The following is a 27,006-nucleotide window of genomic DNA, read 5'->3' as shown; positions in this document are numbered from 1 at the left end:
ATGTATGTGATTCCGGTCTGTACTTTTCTGATCTATGGAATGCACTCATCAAAAGCTGAAGAGGAAACGCAGTGAATTCCCTAGTTAACGACAAGCTGCACAGGAAAAAAACACTTCAAATAAATGTAATGTAAACCATTAAAAACAGCAGCAATTAAACCAAACAAAATGCGCCCCTCTCGGCGATTCTCAAATTGTTTAACTGATGCTGCAACCTATCAAATTCCAATGTTTTATTAAAATTTTCTAGTTTTCGGTTGTTTTTCTTCACGTGCAGGTACTTAATTTCTTGTGCAACGTCTTATAACTTCATAACTTTTATGGCCGGCGAATGAAGCAGTTTAGAAGGAGCCACAGTGAGTTACAGACACATAGCTGGGTATAATTAAAACAGAGGGAAGACAAGCGGCGGCAGCTCGTGCGGCAATTAACGATAGTTAAGCTGCAAGTATCAGTTCGCTGACAAACAACCAAGACAAGTCCAACCAGCAGCAACTACAGTTAGTGGATTTTTTGTAATGGCCTTGGCAGCCAACTTGCAACTAGTAACTTGCAACCAGAGTGACATTCTTTGGTTTTATTTTTTCCCCCTTTTTTGTTGCATCAGCAGCTGCTGCTGGCGAACAAATCTCCTCAATAATGCAATGAAAACATTTAAACAACAGCTGAAATAAAGTCAACTTCACTAGTTCTTCTATTTTTTGTTTTGTTTTTTTTTTTGGTAATGCAACATTTATGAGCCGAGGCGAAGAAGAAGCTCCCAAATGGCAAAATCGTGAGAAATTGTTTCAATGCAAGCTCAAGTTGCATTTGAAATTGTTTCCGCTTGAAGAATTGCCCAATTGTTGATGGGGGAGAAAACGCTGACATATTGGGTGTGGTGGAGAAAATTCGCTGAAAATTTCATCTTTCATCGAAATGAAATAGTGAAATTGCTCACTGAACATGAGTTGAAATGTTGTAAAATGAGAGAAGCAAAAAGGAATACATTGTTCAGGGTTTGTTAGATTGATGTAAGGAAATCAGTTGATAAAATATTCGATAAGTTATCAAACATTTCTTATATAAATAATTTAACTATTTCTCAAGTTTCCTGGTTTTTCAATATTTTTCTAGGAAAAACTAGTGATATAACAACTTTTTTATTACCATATGAAACCATATAAGGCCCATAATTTCGGTCTTTCAAAACAAAAGACCCGACATAAAATGTCAATTAAATACTCATTCCAAATATGGTTCGATTTCCAGCCAATCAAGACCATTAGTCAGATATTCAGGGGCTTACCTATACGGATGGCAACCAAACTATATTTTAAATTTTTTCTTTATAGCCATATCTTTGACTACGCCCCTGACTAGCCTGCAAAATACACACACAAAATCGCTCCGATTATGGGAAGAAAAACAGCTGTTCGTGGAACTAGTTTCTGGAACAAGAAATGCAAAAGGCAGAAATACAAAAAAAAGCTAAACAAAACCGAAAATAAAAAACCGTTTGCGTGGGCGTTGAAAGACAATTAGCCGCATGCCGCAAAATCAAGCAACCGAAACGGGTTTTTCAGTGAGTCAACATGGTGCAAACTATACGGGTTTCCATGTCATGCCTAAATAAACCAACTAAAATGCCTGGCGAATTTTATGAAAGCCCAAAATTAGTGGGGGGCGACATTTCTCCACACATTCGATCAAGTAATTCATCAAAATTTGTTTACACTTCCCGCAATTTTTGGCATATTTCGGTCCCTCTTTTGTCTGTCAAATTGCATTTGACTGGGAAACGAGTGCATTCAATTACCAGCACCGAAAAGAGCTGAACTGACAACCCATCAAAATGCTTTTTTAGACCATTAAAAGCTTTCCCCACCGTTGCCAACGCAGAAATCGATAAGTTTCTGTCGGAAAATGCGAATTTGTTTTGCATTTTTTGTATTTGTATCTGTTTGCGGTCTGGCAACAGAAAAGTTTTTTAACTAAAAATTGCGTTTACTTTTTTCTTTTCATTTTTCATTTTGCGAATTGTGTTTTCGGTCAGAAAAAGCTGAAGGACAGAATAAAAGAAGTGCAGTTTTTGTTCGTTTAAATGCAAAAATTCGACAAGGAATGAGAATGAGTTGATGGCAATTTTTTCTAGGGGAAAGTTGATTGAAGTTGGGGTTCTTTAGAGCGGGAAATGTTTTGAATTCATAACAGCTACGAGGAAAAAACTTGTTGTTTTGAATGGCGAAAATTGAAGCGGAATCGGTTTTTTAACGGCGCAGTTACAGGTATTAAAAGACAACACTTAACGATAAAAAATGGGATAAAGTTGGGGAAAAATTAAGCTGAATTGGTTTTTAATCTTTAAATCTTGCGTGGAAAATAGTTTGCCAATTTCTTGATGATCAATAAATATTATTCATTTGGCTCTAGCATTTTTCTAGCTTCAACTTCACATTTACATTTATCATTTGACATTTTCTGCAACGCCTGCTTGATTTAAACAAGTTTTTGCGAAGCCGCAACTTCGATTGCATTAATGCATATATATATATAATTTATCTATAGACTATTGCATTACCATAACTAACTATTGTTTGAATGAAACTGCACCCACATGAAGCACAAATCACAGAATGACTCAACTCATTCAAAGATTTTTTCTGGGAATATTGACAAATCAAAGTTTTCTCTTAGAATTATTTAGGTCTAAAATATATAATAATTATTTCTACTCACTTAATCTGCCGAAACTGTGTGAAAGCCTCTTCTTGAGCTTTTGTAGGGCCCCTCCTTTTTTCTCCCGCATTGTGACGCCTGAAAATAGATGGAGAAAAATATACATAAATACATTTACGCAAACAAATCACTTAATTGCGCTGAAATGTGAGAGATTTATTAAGTGACATTCAGTGATTGCATAATGATGGCTCCAATCAAGTTGTCTGTTTTATATCTATATGTATAAATGTGTTGGGAAAACTTCAAAACAAACAAACAAACCGGGGAAACAAAACACAGATTTCGTTGTTATAAACGAACATAAATCAGTCGAGCGTGGTCTCACATAATAAACAGGGTGACCCCAGAGATGGAAAATCGAGGGGACGAATGCAGTCGTCCATTTCCATTTCCCCCAAATGAATAATCAACAAATTTTACACCAACCAAAAATATTCTGCCGAAAATAGAAAATGCATTTCTGAGTCTATTTTGGTATTCGAGGGGGAATCGCCCATTCCCTCGCCTATAAACCATCGGTATAATTAAGTTTTCTTTTTAATTCTGTTGTTTGTCGAAATGATCAAATAATAACATTTAGCAAAAAAGCGCTTATTTGAATGTTCATTGAGGCATGAAAATTGTTTTGTGTTGCTTTTTTAAGGGGTTTTCAATGGTAGGCGTGTCTGGTTTCCCTGGTTTGTTGATTGCATTAATGATTTCTGTTTGTGTTTTCTGATTTTTTCGCTATTATTAGAACGCACAAAAATGAGTAATTTATGTGGTTAGATGAAAATAAAGCAAGTGGGTCAGATGCAACGATTGAATTTATATTGCATAATGTAAAGCAGTTAACTGCTTCCTAAGTTAAAAAATCTATAAATTCTTATGTGATCTTATCCAACTCCTACATAACTCATTTACACTTCCTCATCTCAGACTTCTTGATTATCCCCCGCTTTCCTTTGGTTTATTACCATCCCAATAAGGAAATTGGCACTTGAGCAATCATTTGTCAAACTCTTCACAACTCTTAAGTCGCTGCATTGACACTGATTGAGATGACCACTCCAAAACGACCTCCACAAAGCCCCTACATCCAATATACTATCTGATATCCGCTCTTTTTCCCCCGGCTGACTCCCACAGAACTAAATAACAACATGGAAACCAGTTTTTGTCCGAGAATAAAAGCGACTTTGACAATTGCATACAGAAAATGTACAGAAAATAACTAAAAAATGTCTCTCTTTCTCACTCGCAATAAAATGTATTTCTCGTTATTTATTTACCCATATGTGAGCTGTGTTAAATCAGGCGATAAAGTGTATGCTGTAGTGTTGAGATAACTTCTTGTTCAATCCCCCTCGAGTATTGTTTGGGTTGTTGTCGAAAGCAATTTGGCTTAAACAATGCAAGAAGCAAGTCAAGCCCAAGCAATTTATGGCCATGGAGTGCTTTGCATAAGGCCCCAAGTACCTCCCATCCCATTTTCGCCCCGCTCTTCGGCTGCAACTCAATTACGGGGGCCATCGGAGTCATAACTATAAGCTGTTGTTGACTTCTAAAATGGCTATTCAAAAACATAACCCGGGGCTCTGAAAAGGGGGGGTGGTGATTTGACAACAAAGAATCGAGGGACAAAGGGATAAAAAGGGGGAATATCTGTTTCTTATGTCACAGAAAAGTAGAAAGGTATGCAAAATGGAGGTATATGTAACGTAAGCCGAGATTAAATTCGATACTTCTTGTATTAAGTCTTCTTTAAATTTTGTAAAAATGTTTCATTACTTGAAAATTGTTTAATATTTAAGAAAAACCATTGCAATATTTTAAATTATTGCAGCGATTTGAAATAAAATTTAAAATGCTAGAACATTTAGAGAAATTTAAAAAATATTACTTTTTGCACTAAATATATACCATTTTTCGAATGGAAAAAAAATCTTTTAAATATCAAAAGCTTTTTCTTTTGAAGTAGTTAATAATTTCACACTGTAAATTCGAACTTTTCCTCTTAAATATTTGTATAACATTTTCTCCCTGTGCACAACCGACAAAGAGGACTATATCGTTGCGTTGTTTTTGGTCTTGTCTATATAAGTGAGCTGGAAATATGATTATGATGGTGATGCTGATGCTAATGCCGGTTGACAGAGCCAGACACGCCGAACCGGGCGATTGCATATAAATGGCACTCACTGTGCACAGTGATTTGCATAAAATGGCGCCAGCCTTAATAGTTTTTGATAAATTGTTGTCAATATTGCAAGAGCCCCACCCCCTAAAAAATAGCGAAGTTGTTAACACAAAACTTATTTAATTAAATGCGTGGAGAAAAAGTTTCTGGTCTTGCTAACGATAAAGTTGCAATGGCAAAAGTGGCATTGCATTAATGAGTTGCATATGCAAACATCAAAGTTTGCAATCAAAATCAATGTCAGCGCCAGACGACGACGACAAATTGTGGGCAACCAAGTTTCAGAGTTCCGGATCAAAGGCGAGCGATATAGCGATGATATACAGACGGGTAGTACAGGTACACGTAGAAGGTAGAGTGGAGTTGAGTGGCATTGAATGGGTTCAATAGCCTAGAGGTTCCACAACGCCCAATCGCCCATGATATCTGCTGGCTGGGGGCGTGGCCAGTCAGGCGTGCCACAGGCAAAAATAGCAACAAAAAAGCACAGAGAACTGAACAGTCACTCCTGGAAATGTTCGTTAATGTCGGTGACATCTAATTAGAGAACAAATAACGAGGAGACAGAAGAAAAAGGCAAAAATAAATAATCAAAAATGCAAAAGGCAGTTGAAGAGGAAGGTTCGCTCGAGTTCTATTGACTTGCCAATGAAATATGGAAATGGTTGGGTGGGATAACCATTCCCTTTTAGGATAATTATTATTTATCTAGAGGTTCTATATCAGAATGCTACCAAAAATAGTCCTAAATTGTGTTTACAATTTAGTTTGTGTTATTTATTTTGGGAAAACCTGAAAGTATCATTGTAGTTTTAAGTAACCCACTTAAAGTCCTTCAAAACTGCGATAAACAAACAATGAAGCCAATTAAATTTAACTGCATTCATAGACTTTGTAAATGTTTACGGAAAACTCTTTCCCGGAATCCTATTTTTCGAAAATATCTGCTGCTTGTACGAGTTAAATTGAACCAATTTATAAAGCCTAATAGCTTACAATCTGTGCAAATAATCTGCTTGTTTTTGGCCTATAAATTGTCTCCTTTCGAAACGCATTTATTAGCCACCAAAAACAGACCGGCAATTACCCCCCTTGGTGAGGAAAAACAGCGGCCAAACAGTTGACACAAGCCAAAAAGCAAATGATATGACGACGAGCACTTTCCAAATTTCTTGTTAATGACGTAATTACCAACAGTCGAGCAAAACAAAAGGAAAAGAAAAGAGGAGCCAGCCGGCGAGGAAAAGTGGAAAAGCGCGAGACAGGCGTGAAAATCGTGAAGGAGGCGAAGCAGATTCTGTGGCAGGCCACACGACGTATACGTGACATTTTGGCCACGACACACGGCAGCTCATCCTACAGCTGTGAGCGAAAATATAGGAGCATTTTCTGATATCTTAAAATAGTAGAAATCAAAAATATTTTATTAGAAATTTATGATTTTCAGATTAATTAACTGATTTTAACTGAAAAAATAATATTTTTATTAAAATAAACTCATGTATTTCAAAAACTCACATTTAATTTTAAACTTTGAATAACTAATAAATTATAGTACATATATTGAAGACATTATGAATATTTTAAAAATCTAGAATATTATCACATCATATTTAATTATTATCTCGATTATCAATTTTGAAATATAAATTCTTGTAAAGTAAAATTCAATATCTAAAAAACAAATTCTTCAAAAATAATGCCAGTAATAATCCTATAATTTCACCCCAACTGTAGTAATATATCCTTTCCCCGTGTTCTCCATCCCCATGGCTTTTAGCCAACTTGCACACATTCTCTGATTCAATGCAAGGGAAAATAGAATGCTGAGTAAAAAAAATAAAGCAGAAAAAAGCAAACAAAATAAGGAAAGGCAAAACTCTTGCTAGCAAAAATATTTTGACACTTTTCAGCGACAAGCAGCTGACTAATTGCGAGAGTTTTGCTCTTTTGGAGAATGCACGCAAAAAAGTCTCTAAAAATAGTAGGAAAGTCGGGTAAAATGCACTGGCGACAGCTGACGGAACTGAAAGTCCAAGAATGTTCGATGATTAAATGGCTTATAAATGACGCGGGCATTTTTACTCGTTTTGCCGGCACAAACTTCCAGGCAGCACAAAAAAATTCTAGGCCAAAAATAAGTGGAAAAAAAGCGCAGACACGTGACAAGTGGGGGAGGTTAAAAAATAAAAGAGGCAAATCCACAGATTCAAACCATTTTCGCCCTTTTCCTTTGTTGATGACCTCAGTAAACTCGACTGCAAATTGAATTCTAACTTTTATCAATATTAAATTTGCTGGGCAAACTAAATTTTATACAAATTTCATTTGTTTTGCGGTTCATTTATATGCAGTGGAGAGGGAGTTGCAAAGTCTCTGTTTAATTAAGATGCATTTGTAACTAATTAAATGTGGAATAATGGATTTTTTCTAAGCGGATAAAGCTTAAACTAATTAAAATAGCTCTAAGCCAGAATGAAATAATTAAAATGTGAAAAACAATAAGGGATTAGCACAAATAAATAAACAAAAAACAAATAACCGTTTGATTGAAAATATACTTAAATTGTTTGAATCATTAGCTGGGCATTAATACCTTTTTAATTTTATTTAAATGCCCAACTTCACGCCAACATAAATTTATCCAGATTTCACCGGCCTTAACCCTTGCTGGCCAAGCTTTCTACGCCTTTGGCAGCCCCATCCATCAGCGTGGCCATAAAACACGCATCATTTATTCACCTAGCAAATAATAAAATTAAAAAACCATCAAAAACACAGCCCGAAAAGCGTGATTATTTAGTTTTTTGAAATATTCATGCACAACAACACCCCCGAGGGCAAACACAAATTTTATTACCATATAGAACTATTTTTTATCGCCAGTCCATCGCCCCATCAAATCTAATCAAATTAAAGTCGGAGAAAGGGAGAGTTTCCTCGTGAGATGGGGCGTGATGGATAAGAAAACTGGGTAGGAAATTAGTCAACCAGTTGCATGTTTTCGTAATGAAAAATTATATACGTATATTTGGGTGAGTGTATTGGCCACCTGTTTTAATAGTTTTTGCACACGGCAACGCAGGCTTTTTGACTGGAGTTGCGTGTTCACGAATCGTTCATCTGAAACTTGCCAAAAAGCAGAAAACTTGGCAGAAATAAGAGACCTGCCAAATCCGAGCTTAATTAAAATTGAAACATATTTTTTTTTTAGGAAAAAAAGACCCCAAAAGAAATAAAAAAATGAACAGCTGGGAAAATAAAAACCATTCCAAAACGACCAACAAAATGAAGTGGAATATAAAATGTAAATCATAGTTTACTTAAATTGCTAAAAAGTATTTTGAACATCTAATTAATCATTGCTCTTAAATGGAAAAACAATTTTTAGTAGGAAGTGTAGAAACAACTATAAAAAATTAATGACAGTTGTGACCGACTTTAGAAAAACATTAATTTTGAGTTGGAATGAAAAAATATGATGATAAGAAAAAAATGGGTTGGGTTGCATTGAGATAAGAAAACAAATGAGGCAAATCAAATCTCCAAGGTATAAAAAAGGTTGAAAAAGCGATATAAATTAGGTAAGATTTCATATTTCCATTGATAATATTGATTAATAGCAGAAAAGATTTTTATAAAATTCTGTTGGAAGTTAATTAACTCCAAACATATATATTAAAAGTTATTATCGAAATATAATTTATTTATTTTGACTAAATATAGTTTATGTTTTAAAATTGCCTCGGCTGCACTTTGACTGCTGCACTTTATTTTATTTAATTACTGTTAGAAGGTGCATCGAATGCAACCGATATTCAAAATTGACCGTAAATCTAAACTGCAATTTTCATCATAAAATAGCCATAAATCTCTAATTGATTTAGCCATCGGATCGGCAGCCTCAAAATTTAATCATTTTGACATTGTATTTGGCGATGAAAAGGCGGCATTCATAATTAGACAACTGAAAATGACTTGGGAAATGAAAATAATTAAATTGTATTTAGCCTAAAAGCAACACGAAAACGAAAACTAGTTGGCCAGACAATCTAAACGAGTTGCACTAATAAATCAGATAGTAAGGAGATAGAAAAGCGATATTCCATAATGAGTTTCGGATGCGTTTGTTTCATGTTTGCTTTACAGATAAAATGGTTTGAGGGTCTGGGGTCTGGAGGTTTGTGGCTTATCGCTATCGCTGTCCATAAAGCATAATGTCTGATTAAATAAATGATTTCGATTTGCCTCTGGCCGTGACGTCAGTTGTGAATCGTCTTGGGTTCAATGTTCTCTAATAAACAAAAATAAAGTTCAATTCGACTTGAATTAATATCAATTGAGGAAGAAGAAGGAGAAGTCGGTTTTCAAACGGGTTCCCGAGAAAAAAGAGGGAGATAAATGGATGGGCGAGTGAGAAAGAGAGAGAGGGAAAGGGCTGGAAAGAACTGGATTGCACAATTTTTCAATTAAATGCAGTTTCTGCTTCTGGCAGTTGCATTTATATAACTCATCTCTTTTATTTTATTTCTCCTCTCTGCTCGTGTCAAAATATTTACGCTTAATTTTAATAAAATTTACTTTGAGGCCTGCCATTCTTCTCTCTGCGTATTTGTATTGCATTTTAAACGGGGCTTTTGGCGCATATATTAATATATGCATTTATTTATTTATTTGCTTTTTTAAGGCAGTGAATCAAACAAAAAAAATAATAAAGAGTATATGTATGCATTTTTGCTGATTTTTCAAGTGTATATGGCTGAAAAGGATGAACGGCAGGAAGTTGGAGATTTGTGTGTGTGCTGGAATTTAAATTGAGAGCTGAATTTATGGGGGAATTCCATTTTTTATTCTGCCAATATATGCGAATGCGCGAAAAGGGGAAATACAAATAAATTATTGACAACTCTCAGAGAAATATTTAAGATTATTGGGAATCAAAAGGTTGAGCAGCCTTTTGTAATATACAAATATTTTAATTTTATATTTTTAAAGCTACTTCACAATATTCAAAGAATTTTTCAATAAAATTCTTAACATCCCATCCAAAAGTTTTCCGTTCTCTTTCTCAGTTTTTCGGAACTCACCCAGCTTGTTTATATTTTTAAAAGTCTATCAAAAGAAAATAAACAAATGCCTTTATTACTCTGCGAATTCCGCTTAACTAAAAATAAACCGAGAAACCATAACAAATGCCAATTAAAGCCAAATCAATATAAATAATTTATAAAAAAGTGAAACATCAACTTTTTGTTTATGCCCGAAAGAATTCCTCTTCAACAGGAAATTCAAGTACAAGTACAGTGGAATTTCGTGTGTGTGCTCTACTGTTCAAACAAACCAAACAAAACCGAAAAAAATAGAGATACAGTCATGTTATGTGGATTATTTATGATGTGTATATACGCACCGGCACCAAAATTATTGTTGTTAATTTTAGTGGGCTGACTGATTAATTCGGCCATGTTGCTGCTTTTAAGACGAAGAAACGCTCACAGTTCAAAAGATGATTTCAAGTTTTATTTAATTGATTATTTCTCGTTTATGGCACGCATTTCTTTGGTTTTTCTTGGGTACTCGTAAATTTCACTGGGTTTTATGTTGAAATCCGATGGAGATATATGAACTCCACACTGCACACAAACACTCTCGAATGAAATATATATGGGTTTATCAATTTGTTTTTTTTTCCTTTCTTTTTTATCAGACGACGACGCCGAAGTTGCAAGTAAACGAGGTCAAATATTATCTGCAGACAAAACAACAATAAATCTAGCGACCACAGACAACAACAAGCAGCACAGAAAAAGTTTGCCGCTCGAAAGACACTTTTTTCTGGGGTGGTTGTTTGTTAGGGGTGGTTGTTGATTTTTATGCTTTTTAAGTGGTTTCAGGTTCAACTAGAAATCATAAAAAACGTAGATATCTTTTTTACAAAGTCACTTTTTTCACAATTTTTACAAGCAAAGCATCGCCTAATGATTATTTCATTTTAATTATACAAATTTATTTTACAATCGTAGTAAAAAGAAGGAAATTTGGCTTGCTATCAAATAAATATTGTTCTATTATAGTGTGCATAACTTTCTTATATTTTGAAAATCACTTTATTTGTTAAAATTTTAACAATGTATTTCTGTTGACAAAACTTTAAAAAATCATAAATAAACTCTAATAAAGTCACTATTTTTGCACTGTTTTTTTTTGTCAAAGTTTCGCAAATTTTTGGGTGTTATTTTGGGGATTTTTTCGCCGGGACGCACAACCTGCCGCTTTGGATTTCGCACACGAAATGAGGTCAACGAGAAACGGGACAAAGGACGTCGACTGCGGCGAGGCAGCGACGCTAGCAGCGCCGTCGACGTTTTTACGTTACGCCTGGCGAAGAAGAAGAAGCAGCAGCAGAAGGAGCGGTAAAAGTAGCGCAAGGGCGACCACCAGTGGGCGGTGGGTGGTGGGTGGTTCAGCTCTCTCTATTTTCGAGAGAGAGAGAGCGAGAACAAGCCGGCTTGTGGAACCTAAGAGAGAAAACCAAACCTCGCTCTTAAAGGGGGTTGAAAATATCCTGTCTTACTCGGCGTATACGCAATATTACATGATTTAGGACTTAAGGGTGAGGGCAGGTCGCGACTCAAAAAAAAGGAGGGGAAAAGGGGGTGGCTAAATCAAATGGGGTTGGGGTTTCTTGCAGCGCTTAGCTCTGGGTCAAAGGCAAATCTCGTTAAGAGATCAAAATCCAAACTGCAGCTCGGGTCTTACAGTTTGAGAGCCACTGCCATCGCAGGCATTTGCGTCACACTTTTCCGGTGATGCATGCAAATTGCTCGAAAGTAGGGGAAATATATCTTGAGTCAGCTGATGGAAATCGAAGCTCTGCGACTCAGCTTGTGATTTACTGGAATCTCAGCTAAAGTTACAAGTCTTTGTGATTATATTTAATAGGTCTATTTCTGGTATGTCTCTCTCTCTCTTTCTTCGTCTTTATCTGAATTCTAGTGGCATTTTTCATTCAGCTTCTGCGGAGGCAGACACAAGTTCATTATCACGATTATCTCGCATTGCCGCCAAATGTTTACACTTCAAAGTCACGCACCGCCTTGAACTCAAACGAATTATGATACATATTTATTTTTGGTACAGTGGTCGGTCACTTCCGCAGAAATTTTTAGATAATATGAATCATTTTAATATTGAAACTTTTGTGGAGATAAAACTTATAAGTCATCGTAAGCAGCAGATATTACGAAGTAAAACTCATTTTTAAAAACATTAAAAATTATTTAAATATATTCATTGATGTATTTCTAATAATTTACCTAACCAATTTCGATCCTTAATAAAATATTTTTATTAGTGGAAAACTTTAGAATTTTATTTATTCACCTTGCATAAAAATTATCAAAAATATCTAATCAAATATTTAATGGCATTAAACCATTAGCACATTTAATGGCAGTGCTAAGTGATATTGATTTGTGCTTTGGGCATTGCAAGTTTCTTTTCCAGTGACCACTGTATTTAAGTTTATTATGAATTGGCCCTCATTTAACAGTGCGAATCGTAATTGCCAGAAAGAGAAAAAAACCCCGAAGATAGCAATAATAATAAACTGCTCTGGCTCGAAAATAACCTTCAGTTTTGGTTTCCTTTTCGCAGCTGAACGCACTTCAACCCGTGCAAAGCCTCGCAAATAAGCGGAATTCAAATAAGTGTGGGGGTGCTGCTGCTGCTGCTGCTGGGGTCCCAAGGGGGTTAAGGGGGTCTACAGAGGGTTAAGGGGGCGAACCCGAACTCGGACTTCTAATTGAAACTAGAGACCGCATTTCGCTGGGGTGCCCACTTCGCGGCTCCGGCTGCTCAAATAGCAAACAATTCAAATAAACAAACACAAAACACACACACGAGGCAAATAAATAAATAACGCTGCACACACAGCAACAATAAGGGTACACACAAATTATTAAATATGATTATTATATTTATTGCGACCCTATTATTGTTGTTCTTTTTTCCTGTTTGTTATTTAAGCTGTGATTTATGAGGCTGCGACAAAAATTCAAAAAGGCACGAACAAAAAAGACGCAGCACCAATGTGACGTACAATATTTGGCAGTTTGAGAGCCACTGGGTTGCGGAGTGAAAGAGAGCGGTAGATGGCGCGCGAAAGAGACGGGGATAGAGGGAGCGAGCGAGAGCGAAACGTCAGCCGCGGCGAACGTTCGATTGTGAACTAAAAACACGACAGCAACACCAAAGCTACGGCAGCAACACGAAGCAGCGCCAGCAGCAACATCGCAGCGACATCAGCAACACGATAGCAACATTGCAGCAGCAATATTGCAGGCACAACAGCAACATTGCAGCTACGACTGCAATATCGCAGCCACAGCTGAAAATGCAGAAGCAGCAACGCCGGCGGCGACGTCGTGGTGAATTTCCCTCGACCATTTTTGCTACTATGAAAATTCATTCAGGCAAAAAAAACGAAGAGGAAAATAAAAAGAAAAGCGCAGCCGGCAAAGTTTGAACAGCTGAAGACGAGCTTTGCGTTCCGGTTTCATTCGCTCCGCTCGGCTTACGTCACAAACAAATACAGAGAACCAAGAATCGAAGCCTTAAATGCACAACGAGAAAATAGTAAAATTTAGGATATATATTACTAATATTTTGTATGATTAGTAACGAAAAATTAGAATGCTATTAAATAATAATTTATTATAAACCCTACAAAAATTTTATTTAAAAAAATATCAAAGATCAAATTCTAAAATAAATAATTTTGAAAATATTTAAAATTCCCTCAAATATTTTTAAACGTTTATGCTTTATAAATCTCTCAAAAACAAGATACAAATCTGGTAAGTTTCTCGATTCTGCCCATTTAGCAAACGAAACAAAGCACACCAAAACAATACCAAAAAGTAAACAAAATAAAATAATGAAAACAAAACAAAAGAAAAGATATAAAAAGAGAAGAAAGAGAGAGGAAATGCTGATGTAGCTGCTACGAGGAAGTGTTGGCGAAAATAAATAATTTAAGAAGCAGCCCATTGTTTAATGCAGCAGTGGCCAAAAAGCATGAATCATCGGCCAAAAAAGAGGGAGAAGGGGATGCCAGGGCTACCAGGGGGCAGAAAGAGAGGAGACATGGCCAGAAAAAGAGAGAGAGAGACTAAAGACAAGTGCAAAGGCATCCACAACAGAGAAAAACGAGTATCCAATGAAGGAATGTGGCCACGCAACAAACAAATGAGAGAATCAAATTCTCTCAAATAACTTAACTTCCACAAACATTTTCACCACTCCATATAAAGAGAGAAAAAGAGAGAGAGGGCGGAGTAAGGGGGTTTCGAGAAAGAGAGGGCACTACACACATTGGGGCATCGCATATTTTGGTGCTCTATTTTAAATTATTAATGAGCGGCTTGTTCAGTTATTAAAAGCCTGGGAATATCACAAAAGTCTCCCCGAAAAAGAGAAGCATTCTCTCTGGGTCTTCCTCCCTCTCAGATTCTCCCTTTCTCTGGGCAATTCCCCAGCGAGCGAGTTTTGGAATAACAGGAGCTAAGCAACAAAAGCTCCAATTCCCCAAAAAAAATAAGAAATTTGATTAGGTTTAGCCCTCGGTTTATTGAGCTTTGTTGGCAATAAAAAAGGTAACAACTGTTTAATGCCTTACCAAAAAAAAGGACACAACCATTTCACCCACTTAGAGATAGGTTAGGTTTTTATAAGGTGGGCTCATAAAGTTGGCATAAAATGTAGGTTTGCTTACTTTGAGAATCACTAAATAAATTTGAAAATGAGGAATACTTCCTGTTATTCTTTGAAATTCAGGTTGATGCTTGAACAGTTGAATCTAATGAGGAAGTTAGTCAAGCAATTTTATCTGTAATTTCTTAACCAAATAAATTAGCTGTTCAGGGGAAAAATAAAAAGTTTTCATATTGATTTAAATTATAATTTAAATTTGCCAAAGAAATTAAATTGCATTTTATCTCTAACAAACTAGACCTATTTTATAATGAAAATGCAATTTATTTTGATTAGTTACCTTTTTTCCTAGGAACCCCTTTATTTTTTAGCATTTTTCATTTCGCAATACTTTTTCCCCCCTAAAAACACATCGAAAGTCATGTAAACATGTCAAACCCTAGCGGCTAGCCATTTTCCACACCCTCTACGCACGAACCCTTATCATGAGTTTGCCGCAAAAAATATCAATCATTTCCACCGAGCTGACTTTTCACGCAGGACCTCTCCTCTCCGCGCCGTCCATTTCAATTACCCGAAACCAGGCTAATTTGCATTTGGATCGCCCTGAGGCCTGAAAAACCGTACCGCAAAAACCGCACCTGGAAAAACTTTTGCGGCAGCCGCATGCGAGGGAAAATAAATTTTGTAGTCATGGCTCTGGCTCTGTGTTTTCTTCTTGTTGTTTGGGCCCGAAAGTGTTGCATTTGTTTAGGCCGGCGAGACACGCACTCCCCCATCGAGGATCCAGGAAAATGTCCTCCTGCCCCTGGATTTTCCTCCTGACTTTTTCCCCCAGGTGACCAAAAGGCGGAGCAACAGTCACCAGTCGACGGCTGAGCAAACAACAGTAGGCTAAAAATTGCGTGTGAAATGGTTTTAACTTTTGCTTTTTATCTCCACTGTGTTGCAATGGCACGTGAGGGTCCTTCGGCGCGTGGGTCCTTAGAAGTTACGCATACTCCGTGTTAACCGATTCATGCTGCCAGTTACCAGTTAATTCTGCTTTTTATTGTATATGCTCTGAGCTGGAAAGTCGGAAAAGTTTTCGACGCACTGAGGGAAATCATATTACAATTTCAGGGTTTTTGAATAAATTTAAATAAATCTATTTAAGAAACTGGGAAATACTTAAATGTTTTTTTTCTAATTTAAATACAGTTTATTTCTAAAGAAATATTTAGTTTTTTATAATTAAAAAAAAATTAATTTAAATTTATTAGTAAACAAAATAATTGGCTGAAAATTAAAAACTCTTTTTACTTAATAAGAAATAAAATTACAATTATTTTTTTATGATTTGTAAGATTTCATATTTGTACCGACAAATTATCTTAAAAACGTGTTTTTATAGATATTTTTAAATTATTTAAAAATATTACTTCTAATGGATTTTTAGAAACATTACAAATATTATTTCTTCCAGTGCACCTGCGTGTTCTTAAGCAGCTTTTCTCGCATTTTCCCCACTTTTCATCTGGCGTAACTCAACAAAAAGTCGATCTTCTTTTCCCTTGTTGTTTTAGTTGACATTTTATTTCTTACTTTGCGTAGGTAAATTTAATGGAAAACGACGTGCCCTTCCTTCAATTTTGCCTTGCTATATGCTGCAAAAACTTTCAGCATACGAAATGAATTTTATTTGAAATCGAAACGGATTAGGGGCACAAGAAAAATAAACTCCTTCGATAAACGAGACTGGGCAATCAATTCGGGCATTTGGGGGCGTGAGTGTTTCAGGGGGCGGGGCAAATGGACCGGCCAACTTAATTGACTTTTGAAGTGACTAACCATCAATCGTGGACCCGAAAAACCCAACCCACCCAACAACATCACATGTGGAGCCCATAAAATCATTTAAATAATAAATGCTGCTAAAAGTTTATTCGGGGTAGCTTAGCATGTAATCAAAGTTGGGCTAATGAAAACATTTGCAAAATGTTTGCCCCACATTTTCCCCCTAACCACTCTGCTCACTTTATGTGTGTGTATGTGTGGGTCCATAAAATCAATAAACTTAAATAACTACAAATAACTGAGAAATTGGGCCACAGCCCAAATGCAATTACCTCCCACGTAATCCTCCCTTTCCACAGGATTTTGCGGAGGACGAGATGAGCTGCAATTTTGCCACACGTTCTGCTTTCTCTCCCTCAATATATATATATAAACATATTTGCTAATGAGATGGATTAAGGACCAAAAAGTTGTGGACAAAGTTGACCGTACACCAAATCCCCACCGAAAAAAAATAAAAGAACCGCAATAATAATTCATGTTTATGTCAGCCAAATAAATATGCTAAATAATGTTTGCTTGTGTTTGTTGTGGTTTAGTTTTGGCTTTGCCAGAGATGAGGAAGGAAATTGACAATTTCCTGTGGGGCGAGTTTCAGCGGAGGGCATTAAATCGGATTTAAATGTGTGTGGGAAATATATAAACCAATTAAAGGCATCGGATGGGATTAAAAACGTATAAAAAAGGTTGCAAAAAGTTATTATAAATTTGAATAGGGGCTCAAATTATACTTTTTTGTAAATATAGGTAAAGAAGGTATACTATAAAAGAGGGGCTATTTTAAATGACAAGTTGAAGATGGAGCAAAAACGGTTTGAATTAGATATTTAAAACATTAAACCGAAATTTAAATATATAGATATAGACGTTGATAAAACTGTAAACCTATTTAACAAAGTGACTATTTTATTTAGTAATTTAATATACTGAAAACCCATTAAAAGTTAACTGTTTAATATTCAGCACATAATAGTTGAAAACTTCACACATTCCCTGGAACCCATAAAATCCCGGCACCCTCAAGATCATTAAAACCCAAGCAACTCAATCGTGGGGATAATTAAAAATCCCCCTCGACAAAGTCGGTTTATAATGTCATAACATTCTGAATGCGCCATATATTCCGCACATTGGTTTCCTGCCCTCGATTCCGATTCCTTGGCGAAGAGTCTCTAACATTTCCCTCTTGAATAAACCAATCGACCATGAACTGAACCCCCCCGATCCTAAGCCCCCTAGTTCCCCCATCCTATATATATACCCTCCACATATTCCGGCAATCAACAATGAGCGAAGCACAAACTTCCGGTCTCACTTTCATTCAATTCTGCCCTGCACTTTATTGCAATAAAAAAAGAACAGAAAAACAGCAGCAAAAACAAACGGAAAAAATCGCATAAAATGCAAAACGTTCTCGGTTCCACTAAAAAGGTCTATAAACATTTTGAGTCATCAACTTGTCTTTTTTTCCCCACTGCCGCCGCCGCCGCGAGAAGAGTGAGAACCAATTTACAGCTATGCCCAAAAAGAAAACAAAATTAAAGCAAACAAACAGCACGCACAAGCATTTAATGGAGGCCAGAAAACGAGGGAAAATCGCATCTGATGGTGATGAAAAATAGGAGGAAGAACCTCATCGCACATGTGTGCGAGTTTTGCAGCGAATCGAATTGGAATAAAATGCGGTAAAAACGGAAATCATTTGCCGTGGAAAGTGGCAAATGTCTCAAGTGCTTTAATTGCCCGCAATCCGACAGATAGTTTTCATTTGCTCGCACAAAACTAATTTGAGGGCACAACTCACGAGTGGAATTAAATATATATGGAAATAAAAGGAGGAGAAGTGCTTGATGAAAGTCTCAAGTGTTTCAATTGTTAGCTAATTTGCTATAGAGAAAAACTATAGGAAAATACAATAATTAAATTACTAGATATGAGATTAAAAATATTTTAAATAAATAAAGAAATATATTATTGCTAAGAAAACTATAGAAAATTACATGATTTATTTTTAGAAAATAAATGTAGAACCAATAAAGTGTCCCTAAATTCGCAATATCAAATTGCACGCCCTAAAATTACCATAAAATTCATTTCCATATAAATTGCCCAAAAACTAATTAAGTAACAAATATTGCCAACACTTTTTGGTGCGAAAAACCTCAACTCTAGTCCGAAAGTATTTTATAATTTTATTAGACAAGCAAACACGCAAAGTTTAAAAGGATTTTTTAGTTGAAAATGTTCTATATAATTTAATTGCCTGCAAAGATCTGCAAACATAATTTTGGGAAACTAATTTCGACGAGCAACTTTGTCTTGCAGACTAGTGTAAAGTTTGGTTCACTTTAAAATTTGCATAATTAGACAAAAGAGTTTTGGCCAGCGAGTTGTAGTCCTAAAGTCCTTGCAAGGAAATGAACTTCCTTTTGGAAACTATCTTCCCTTTTTTTCTACTCCCTCCTCTTCACTTCAAACATTTTCCATTTTGCATTCTGTTTATTTTGCGATTGAAGATGCAACTTTTGTGGCTCACAAATCTTTTTTGTTTTTTTTGCTGGTTGCTTATTTATTTATTTGGCTTTTCGTTCGGTCTTTCAGTTTAGCCAGCAAAACTTGGCTGACTGCAGAAATTATGTATCTCTCGAGTTATGAAATTTATTGGCCTCAAATGCTACACTCTCCCATATTTCTCTAGTTTTAATTGGAAGTTTTGTGCATCAACATTAAAACAAATTTTCTTAAAACAGCAATTTCTCGGAATATCTCATGTGAGTGTTGTGTTTGCTTTGCTTTGTCGTTTTATTTTGATTAATGGCTATGCGAGAACAAAACCTAAACATTTCACGGGTTTCTTGTGGGGAAAGGGGATTTCGAACAGCGGGAGTTCGCATAGTTTTGATGTTATTGAGTTTTCAGGTTGATTAAGTCAGGAATTGTTTGACTCGGATTTAATTAAGTTATTTCTGGTTAATTACAAAGCAAACTTTGAGGTGATGTCATCAATGCGCAGCAAGCCATTGATTTAATTTCAGCAGGCACTTGAATTCATTTAGCAGGCAGTTCGTTTGTCAGAAGTTAATTAAGCAACCGAAGATGAAGAACGTATAAGTAATTCTTCATCTTCCCTTTATGCTGCTGCTGTGGAGTACAGGGAATTTTATCTGGCCATTCAACAATGAAAATAAAAAGAAACCTGTGTGTGGAAAATGAAATAAAAACAGGACATGCTACCATGGCAATCCTGCTGGCAGGCGGTGAGCAAATTAAAACGCTTCGCAATGCACAAAAGGGTTAAATGGCTTAAGCGATGGGTAGTCAGTGGGCGGTGGGCGCTGGGCCACCAGGGGGCGTGGTCGGCCATTGTAAAGGCCAATAAAACTACGTGAGTAATGTGGCAAATGGCGGCGGCAGTCGAGCGAGTTGCAGGTCATAAATTGATTGAAGCAAAATGGGAAAATTGATATAGCAAAAGGAAGTGCAAGGCAAAAATTTCAAGAGAAATATGCAAGGAAAGGTACACAGAAAAAAAAAAGGTAGATTAAGTTGATTTAAGGGATATACCTTTTTATTTTTATTTAAATGTATAATTTGTACCTATATAAAAGCTGCTTTAATTTTGTGCATTAATTTACTCTGCTATTAATTATTACTAAAAATGTATTAAAACTTTGTTAGTTATAAAACATTCCCATTTTGTTCTCCAAATCTTCCTTCTTTAAATATTTAATAATTTTTACTGATACCCATTGTAAGTATAAATATTACATTTTCTTTTCGCTGCAGATTATAAGAGCCCGAAGGCAGTTGGAAAAGCGAGAACAAGACAACACCCAACTGCCCCACACTTTATGTGTTATGTGAGTGCGATACCGAACTGAGCCCACGTGGCGTATGAGTGACGTGAATTTATGTAAGCTGTCCGAGGCAGGAAAAGCGGGGGAAAGGCGGAGGAGAACTGCTTAACTTGCCACACGTTCTAATCAGTGAATGCAACTGCAAACATTTTGTTTGCCTGCCTGTGCTGCCCAAAGTTACCATACTTCACCCGGGGTGAAGGAGTGGAAATGAGGGGAAAACTGGTTTCAGTTGCAGTTGTTCACCTTCAGCGTCCTTTAAGCCAGTCAAACGAGAGTGACAGGGGTGGAGGTGCAAGGGGGGCCATGGGTGTTATGCGGACAGGGGGAGGCACTGCACATCAGCCATCGGCCCAGCCAATGTTGCATGCCACACAAACCCAAACCAAAGTAAACCAACACACAAAACGAACCAAACAACCGAGAACTGGAGAACTGAGAACCGAACCAAAACAAAACAACAACAACGGCGAGAACAACAAAAATAAACCCAACAACGAGAAGAACAACAAGAAGTGTTTGGAATGCACAATTGAAATTGAGATTTATGTGGGGCCATCAGATACCCTGTATAAATAGGTAAGTGCAAGAAGCCAAAAGGGAATACTTTATTGGAACTAATTATTTTTTTTTTTTAATTTTTAAATATTAAGAAATTATTTAAAACATATTTTTTACATTATAAAAGACTAATGAAACATTTTTCTTATTTCTCAAAAAAAAAAAAAAATATTGAAAAGGTGTAAAAATTATGAGAATTAATTTTCAAAAATATGTTAAAAATTTTGATAGGTCAAAGAAATAATTTCTTTATTTATAATATTATTTATTTCTTTATTTATAAAAAAATCTCCCAAACCAACTCAAGAAATTAAAGCCAAGGCAATGCAAGCCATCTAATTTCAAGATAAGATTTAAAATTGATAAATAAATTACGAGTGACACCTTTGACTGCACATTTTAATCTTTTATATCTTTTTTGTTGTGAAATACCCCAAATTACCCCGCAAAAAATGCAGCTACCCTGGAAGTCACAAATCAGCGACTGCATTGGCCAAATGCTTGGCATGCTGCTGCTGTTGTTGGTAACTGCTGGCGCACAGCTTGGAAAACTCACAGCTTGGGGGGGGAAATTCGGGGTGTGGAAAACTGAGGAAGGAGTCACAGCTGGGAATCACTATGTGCATGTGGGTAAACCAGTTGAATGGCAGGCGAATGCTGGCGATTCTCATTCCGCATCCAATTCCGAAACTCCCAAATCGGTGACACAACAACAATAAAGCACTCTAGATGCTTGATGGAAAAGCGGAAAATGGGTGGTCAGGTAGGCGGCGGTGGGTGGTGGTTGGTGGAAAAGCGGAGGTACAACGTCGGCAATTACAATTCAATTAATGCGCTTAGTGCAATTCTTCTTCGCCTTCATTCCTGCATTCTTCGCCTACTTATGCCCACTTATACTTTTTTTCCTCCGCAGTATAGTAAACACATGATAAGAAGCAGGAAAATTGCTCGGAAAAGGGAGAGGGGAAAAGTGGGATGAGTTGGAGTCCAAGAACTTGGAAATTTAATCGCCGCCGCACAAAGTTAAACGACCGCGCAAGTTGCTTAAGACGCAAGGCGCAGACATGGAAAAGTGGGCGATGGGTGATGGGCGGGGGGAGGTGAAGGCCGGGCGGACTGGAGGCGTGGCATTTGGCAGACCTCGTTGTAATCAGCTCATGTGTGAGCGTCTTGTTTTCGCTAAGGGGCCAAAGAATATTAACCCTTGAATGACCATTGTAATGAATTTTAACAATATTTTAATTTAAAGATTTAAATGTAGTGAAAGTCTTTCAAATTATTTATTAAAAAAATGTTGTTTGTTTAATAATGTGATATGATTTCTTTGCCTAATTAACTTATTATCAAACAATTTTTTGAAGATAGATAAAAAAATTTGAAAATTAAATATTTGTATTAAAAAAACGTTATTTTAAAACTTCACAGACCTTGTACTTTCCCTTAAAATATTTTTCGGAAAATGGAATTTCTTATATTTTCCAAGCTAAAGGTTAAGAACAACCACTTCCTACTCTAATTTTAACCCCTTAACTTCCAGTTTACATTGCATCCTTATAGGTGCCCACACTGCTTCTTCTTCATTTTCGCCTTCGTTTTGCCCCACGTCATGGGTGTTGTTTTTCAGGTTGTTAAGGGGGCGAAGAAATGTGCAAAGGGGTCTTTGTTCCAACAAGAAAAGGCAGCGATTGCACAATGAACGGTTTTAAATTGCATTTTATTTAATTAAGCTGAAGGCATAAAAGGAGAAATTGAGAAAGGGAGCGGAGAGTCGGAAAATATTCTTGAGAAGTTTTCCTTATTTTCTTTAAACAAGAGAAGTTTTACAACTCCTTTTGAATCTGCAGAAGATTTGTATTGTGGGATCGCTGAATTTGCTTTCGACTGAGCAAGAAAAGTTTATAGGGAAAAACAAAATAAAAACTTTGATATGAACCAGGTAAAGTCAACAATGAATTAGCAATGTCTGAAAAGAATCATTGGTAGCTATTTTTGAAAGAAAAAAGTTTATAATGAATGGAAATTATTCATGATGAAATAATAGTGCTTGACATTTGTAATATAATTATGTTCTTCGAAAAAGCTTTTACTTTACAATCAACTAAAAGTGATTTCCCCATTTGATTGTAACAAAAAGTCTAGGATCTCCTAATGACACTTAAGTGTTATTAAAACCATCAGTTCACTTAGTATTTCTTCTTTTTTCCCTCCTTTTTTTTTTTTGTTTAACTAAATCTCACTAATTAGCAAACAAAATCATGTTCCCATCTCAGTTGGCAAAGGAAAAACTTTTCACAAAAATCCTCGTGTTGTATTAAGCTTTAAGCAAATAGAAAAGAGAGCTTGGCCCCTTAGTTTTTCTCTTCGTTTTTTCATCTCAAAGGTCGCGTTAGACGAGACGAGTCCCCGAACTAGCATTAAAGTTACATAATAAAACTAATAATAATTATCAACGCCATTGTCAGGACATCAACAGAAGAGCAAGCCAAAACAAACAGAGAACAGGCGAATAAAAACCATAGAGTAGAGAATAGAAAGTGAGTTTTGTGGGTGGAGGGTTTCGGATGATAAATACACGGAGAAAAATAAAAGAATTTACCAGAATTTCGGTTTAAAAAAATATATTGTTGCATACTTTTATACACTTTTTTAAGTGATTTAAAACCATGAAATTTTTTCTAGAAAAATTTAACATTTTATGTTAGAAAATATGATAAAAGGAAGGCTTAATCAAATTTATTATAAAAATGGTGTGTATACAAAAATATTTATAAATGCAAGTAAAATCTCAAAGCCATCAAATTATAAGTCTATATTTTTCTAGATATTTTTTTTTTGTGTAGCTACAACCTAGAACTTTTCTGCTGTTGGTGTTTGGTGACATGGCCTGAAAGAAGAACAACAACTAGAACAGGCGAATCGGCAGCAGTTACACCATTTGCTTGTTGTTGAGGTCCTGGCAGAACTCCCCTTCCAATTTTGTTGCCTTTGCCTTTTCTCATCTCTCGTCTGACATTGCCGAGGATGCTGGAGATCCCGATTCTGGATGGCTTCGCCTGCCCATCATCATTGTCATTGTCTCCTGGCAACAACAAAAACGACAACCGACCGGCGAATCAGCCACAATGAGCGGCGCAAATGGCAACCAGGACAATAAAATGTCATAATGAAAGTTTTCATTCTTTTTTTTTATTTTTAATGCGAGAGACGACATTTTGGAGAGTTATAAATGGGACAGACTAATGGGTTTGTTGACTGGTCTATATGGCGGCTATGACCGACTATTATGTGGCGCGTTAGTCTCATGTTTCTGGGCGTGTTTGTCCTTGACAATGGACGCGAAAGGCTTACCAGAAAGTGTGGTAGATTTAAGATAGTGGAGTTCCGCCAGGGGATTGAAAACTTACCTGAAATAAAAGAGAAGATCAATTTTAATATAAGTATAGAATGATTTACTATCTATAGATACTGCAAACAAAATAAAGATGTATGATTTAAGATCTAAAATATTGGAAAACAAATAAAGACAGTCATTAGGATTCATAAAATATAGCTAACTAGTCATAAAAGTATTTTTTCACATCTCAATGAATTTTATTTAAAAAGCTGTAAAAAAGACTATAAAATTAACAGGAAATGTCTTTCGTTTCAATCCATTAAAAATGTAATAATAACCATATCTCCTCAATTAATAAATTAAATATTTTTTTACACTTTTATTCCGATTATTCCATTTTATTCTTTTAATTAAACCCATAACAGCAATCTGCGCCATTTACATTTAAACATTTTAATGCATTTCCTTTGTGAGCGACAATAGTTTGTCAGCAGCAAAGCAATGAAAGCATTTTATTACTGAACAAAAATTAAATTACTTAACCCTAATTAGTATTGGCATGACAGTGAGTAACTGGCAACTGGAGAAGCTGCAACTGCTACTGTTAACTGTGATGTGAAATTCTCGCAGTTGATTAATAATGAAAAGGCAGCCCAAAAGTTTAGTCATGCAACACGACTTGCAGAAGTCTTCTTTCCACAGCTAACCTTCAGTTTTGGCTTAGTTCGTCTTCGGTTTGGTTTGGTTTTTCCATCTCTCGAGTGTTGAGAGTGGAGTCTCAAGTCTGGGGACTGCCTTCACATCAATTAGTGGTTTCATGTTGTGCATGACAGGCAAAGTTGCTCTCAAGATTTATATCAAGCATATGTATAACTTCCTCTACGATTCGCAGCTATCTCTTACAATGCACTTGAATAAATTCAAAGTGACAAAAACTATTTTTGACATTTTGTAAGGAATTAAAACTTTGGTTATATTACTATAACGATACAATTTAAATTATTTTAAAATAAGGAATGTTTTTCTTTAGAAATACTGTTGAAAAAATATAGCGTTTTTAAAAGATTTACAAACGTGTCAAAAAGTAGGCTATAAAAATACAAGTCGACTTTTGGTAATATTCCAACAAAATTAAGAGTTTAATAAAATACTTTTGTATACTTTTAAATACTTTTTTAAGTGATTTTCAACAGTTCAACATGTTAAGCAATTTTCTCTTATTGATTCCCAATATTTTCCGAGTGTAAAAGTTGCATGTTGCCTTGGCACTCAAGGATTGCATCTTGTGCCTCTGACGAGGCTGTCGTTCATCAACGTCTTTTTGCAAGGAGCGTTCGTCTTCATTTTCGTCTCTGTGCTCTGGGATCCCTATTCCTGTATGCTTTTTTTGCTGTCATCTTTTTGTTCTGTTTTTCGGGACTCGCAGGTGTTGCTCGCTGTCTGCGATTCCACCTGATAGACAAAGTGTCAAATGAGTAATGCAAATTGCAGGCAAAGGCAGCCAAAGGAGCTGCCAAAGGATCTGGCTGCGAAAAGCGAAGGGTTATGGAGCAGACATTTGCATATGTAGACCAGTTCGCCTGCCTTTCCTTTTGGCAATTTCGGTGTTCAGTGTTTCAGGGTTCTCGGTGCTCTCTGGAGTTTCTGGTTAGTTAGTCAGTCACTTTGGCAGCGTTTTGCAGCTGTCATGCATATGGAAGTAGGTCGTAAATCTCTGCCACTTTCGGCTGGCTGCAACGCTGATTCCATTGCCTTTGCATATTTGATGAATACGAGGAGACGACGCCCTTTTGATTAATAACTGCAAATTGCCATAATAGTTCACATGATTTGTTCAGTCTCCTATTTACGACTGCTGTGTGAGCAATGGGAAATATGCGAAATATGTATGACTTTTGTATGGTGTGAAAATTAGAAGAAGCTTGTGATGTAAGTTGGAAAATAGATCAAAAGCTTAGCAACTTGGTGAGAGATTTTGTGGGTGGCATCGGAAGTCGTTAATAATAGATAAACATTTCTAACAATGCAATTACACGGGGCCATTTAAAATAATGATAATAGATAAAAATGTTTAACAAGGCTACTAAAATGTCACTTTAAATCTTAGTTATTTCCCTTTATGTTAATCAATTTTTTTAGATACTCTTACATTTTTTTATGATCTAACAAAATAATTGTTTTTATTTTTAACATTTTATATTAGAGAGAATTTAACACAACTTATATTATAAACCGCTTTTATTCTACCCCCTTTAAGCAGTTTTTATTATTTTTCCATTTTCCTCTGTCCATAGTTGTCTCACGTTCGTAAAACAATATTAAAATATTACTTTGCCCCATTACCTATTTATTTAAGCATTTTTTCCATAAAAGATTTCGTTTCAGACCATCTGCCTTCCGCTCGTCGTCGCTTTAAGCTGCAGAAAACTGTGTCAGTTCACTGGTTCAACATTGGCAGCACAATCGACCCACAATCCGCAAAACCTTCAACATCCCAGCTCAACCTCAAACCACCATCCACCCATCCATCCATCCATTCGGCCATCTATCCATACAGCCATTCGGCTTTCTCCTGGCTTGGCAATCATAATTGGTTGGACAATTTGCCTTGGGCAAACATTTACAACATTTTACATGTCGAAAGGCTTCCATGACCTCCTCTTTTTGGTCCTCTGCTGCCCCTTTGACCCCTCTCGATACTTTTTAATTGAATAAAGTGCACTTTGAACCAGCCAACCCAAAACTGCCCCGGGGCTGCACGCCCATCCAACTTGTGACACTTTCATTGTGCAAAATGTCCTGCA

At 36.2% G+C, this 27,006-nt stretch overlaps 1 protein-coding gene across 6 annotated transcripts in view; it reads right to left on the bottom strand.

Moving 5' to 3' along the window:
* Positions 1–27,006, bottom strand: part of Eip63E (cyclin dependent kinase Eip63E) — a 109,538-nt gene that overhangs the window by 61,175 nt on the left and 21,357 nt on the right. For 4 of the 6 annotated variants that reach the window (XM_070214455.1, XM_070214457.1, XM_070214456.1 and 1 more), the window contains one exon: positions 2,719–2,796. In XM_070214455.1, coding sequence (XP_070070556.1) covers positions 2,719–2,796 — 78 coding nt within the window. Of the gene's footprint in view, positions 1–2,718; positions 2,797–10,310; positions 10,650–13,001; positions 13,115–27,006 lie in introns of those variants that run through there. The other 2 variants (XM_017154362.3, XM_017154363.3) reach the window with 1 other exon arrangement.

Source organism: Drosophila takahashii, chromosome 3L (genome assembly GCF_030179915.1).
Source record: "Drosophila takahashii strain IR98-3 E-12201 chromosome 3L, DtakHiC1v2, whole genome shotgun sequence".
NCBI lineage: Eukaryota > Metazoa > Arthropoda > Insecta > Diptera > Drosophilidae > Drosophila > Drosophila takahashii.
Note: the sequence above shows the minus strand (reverse complement) of the source record. Positions and strands in the feature narration are given on the sequence as shown.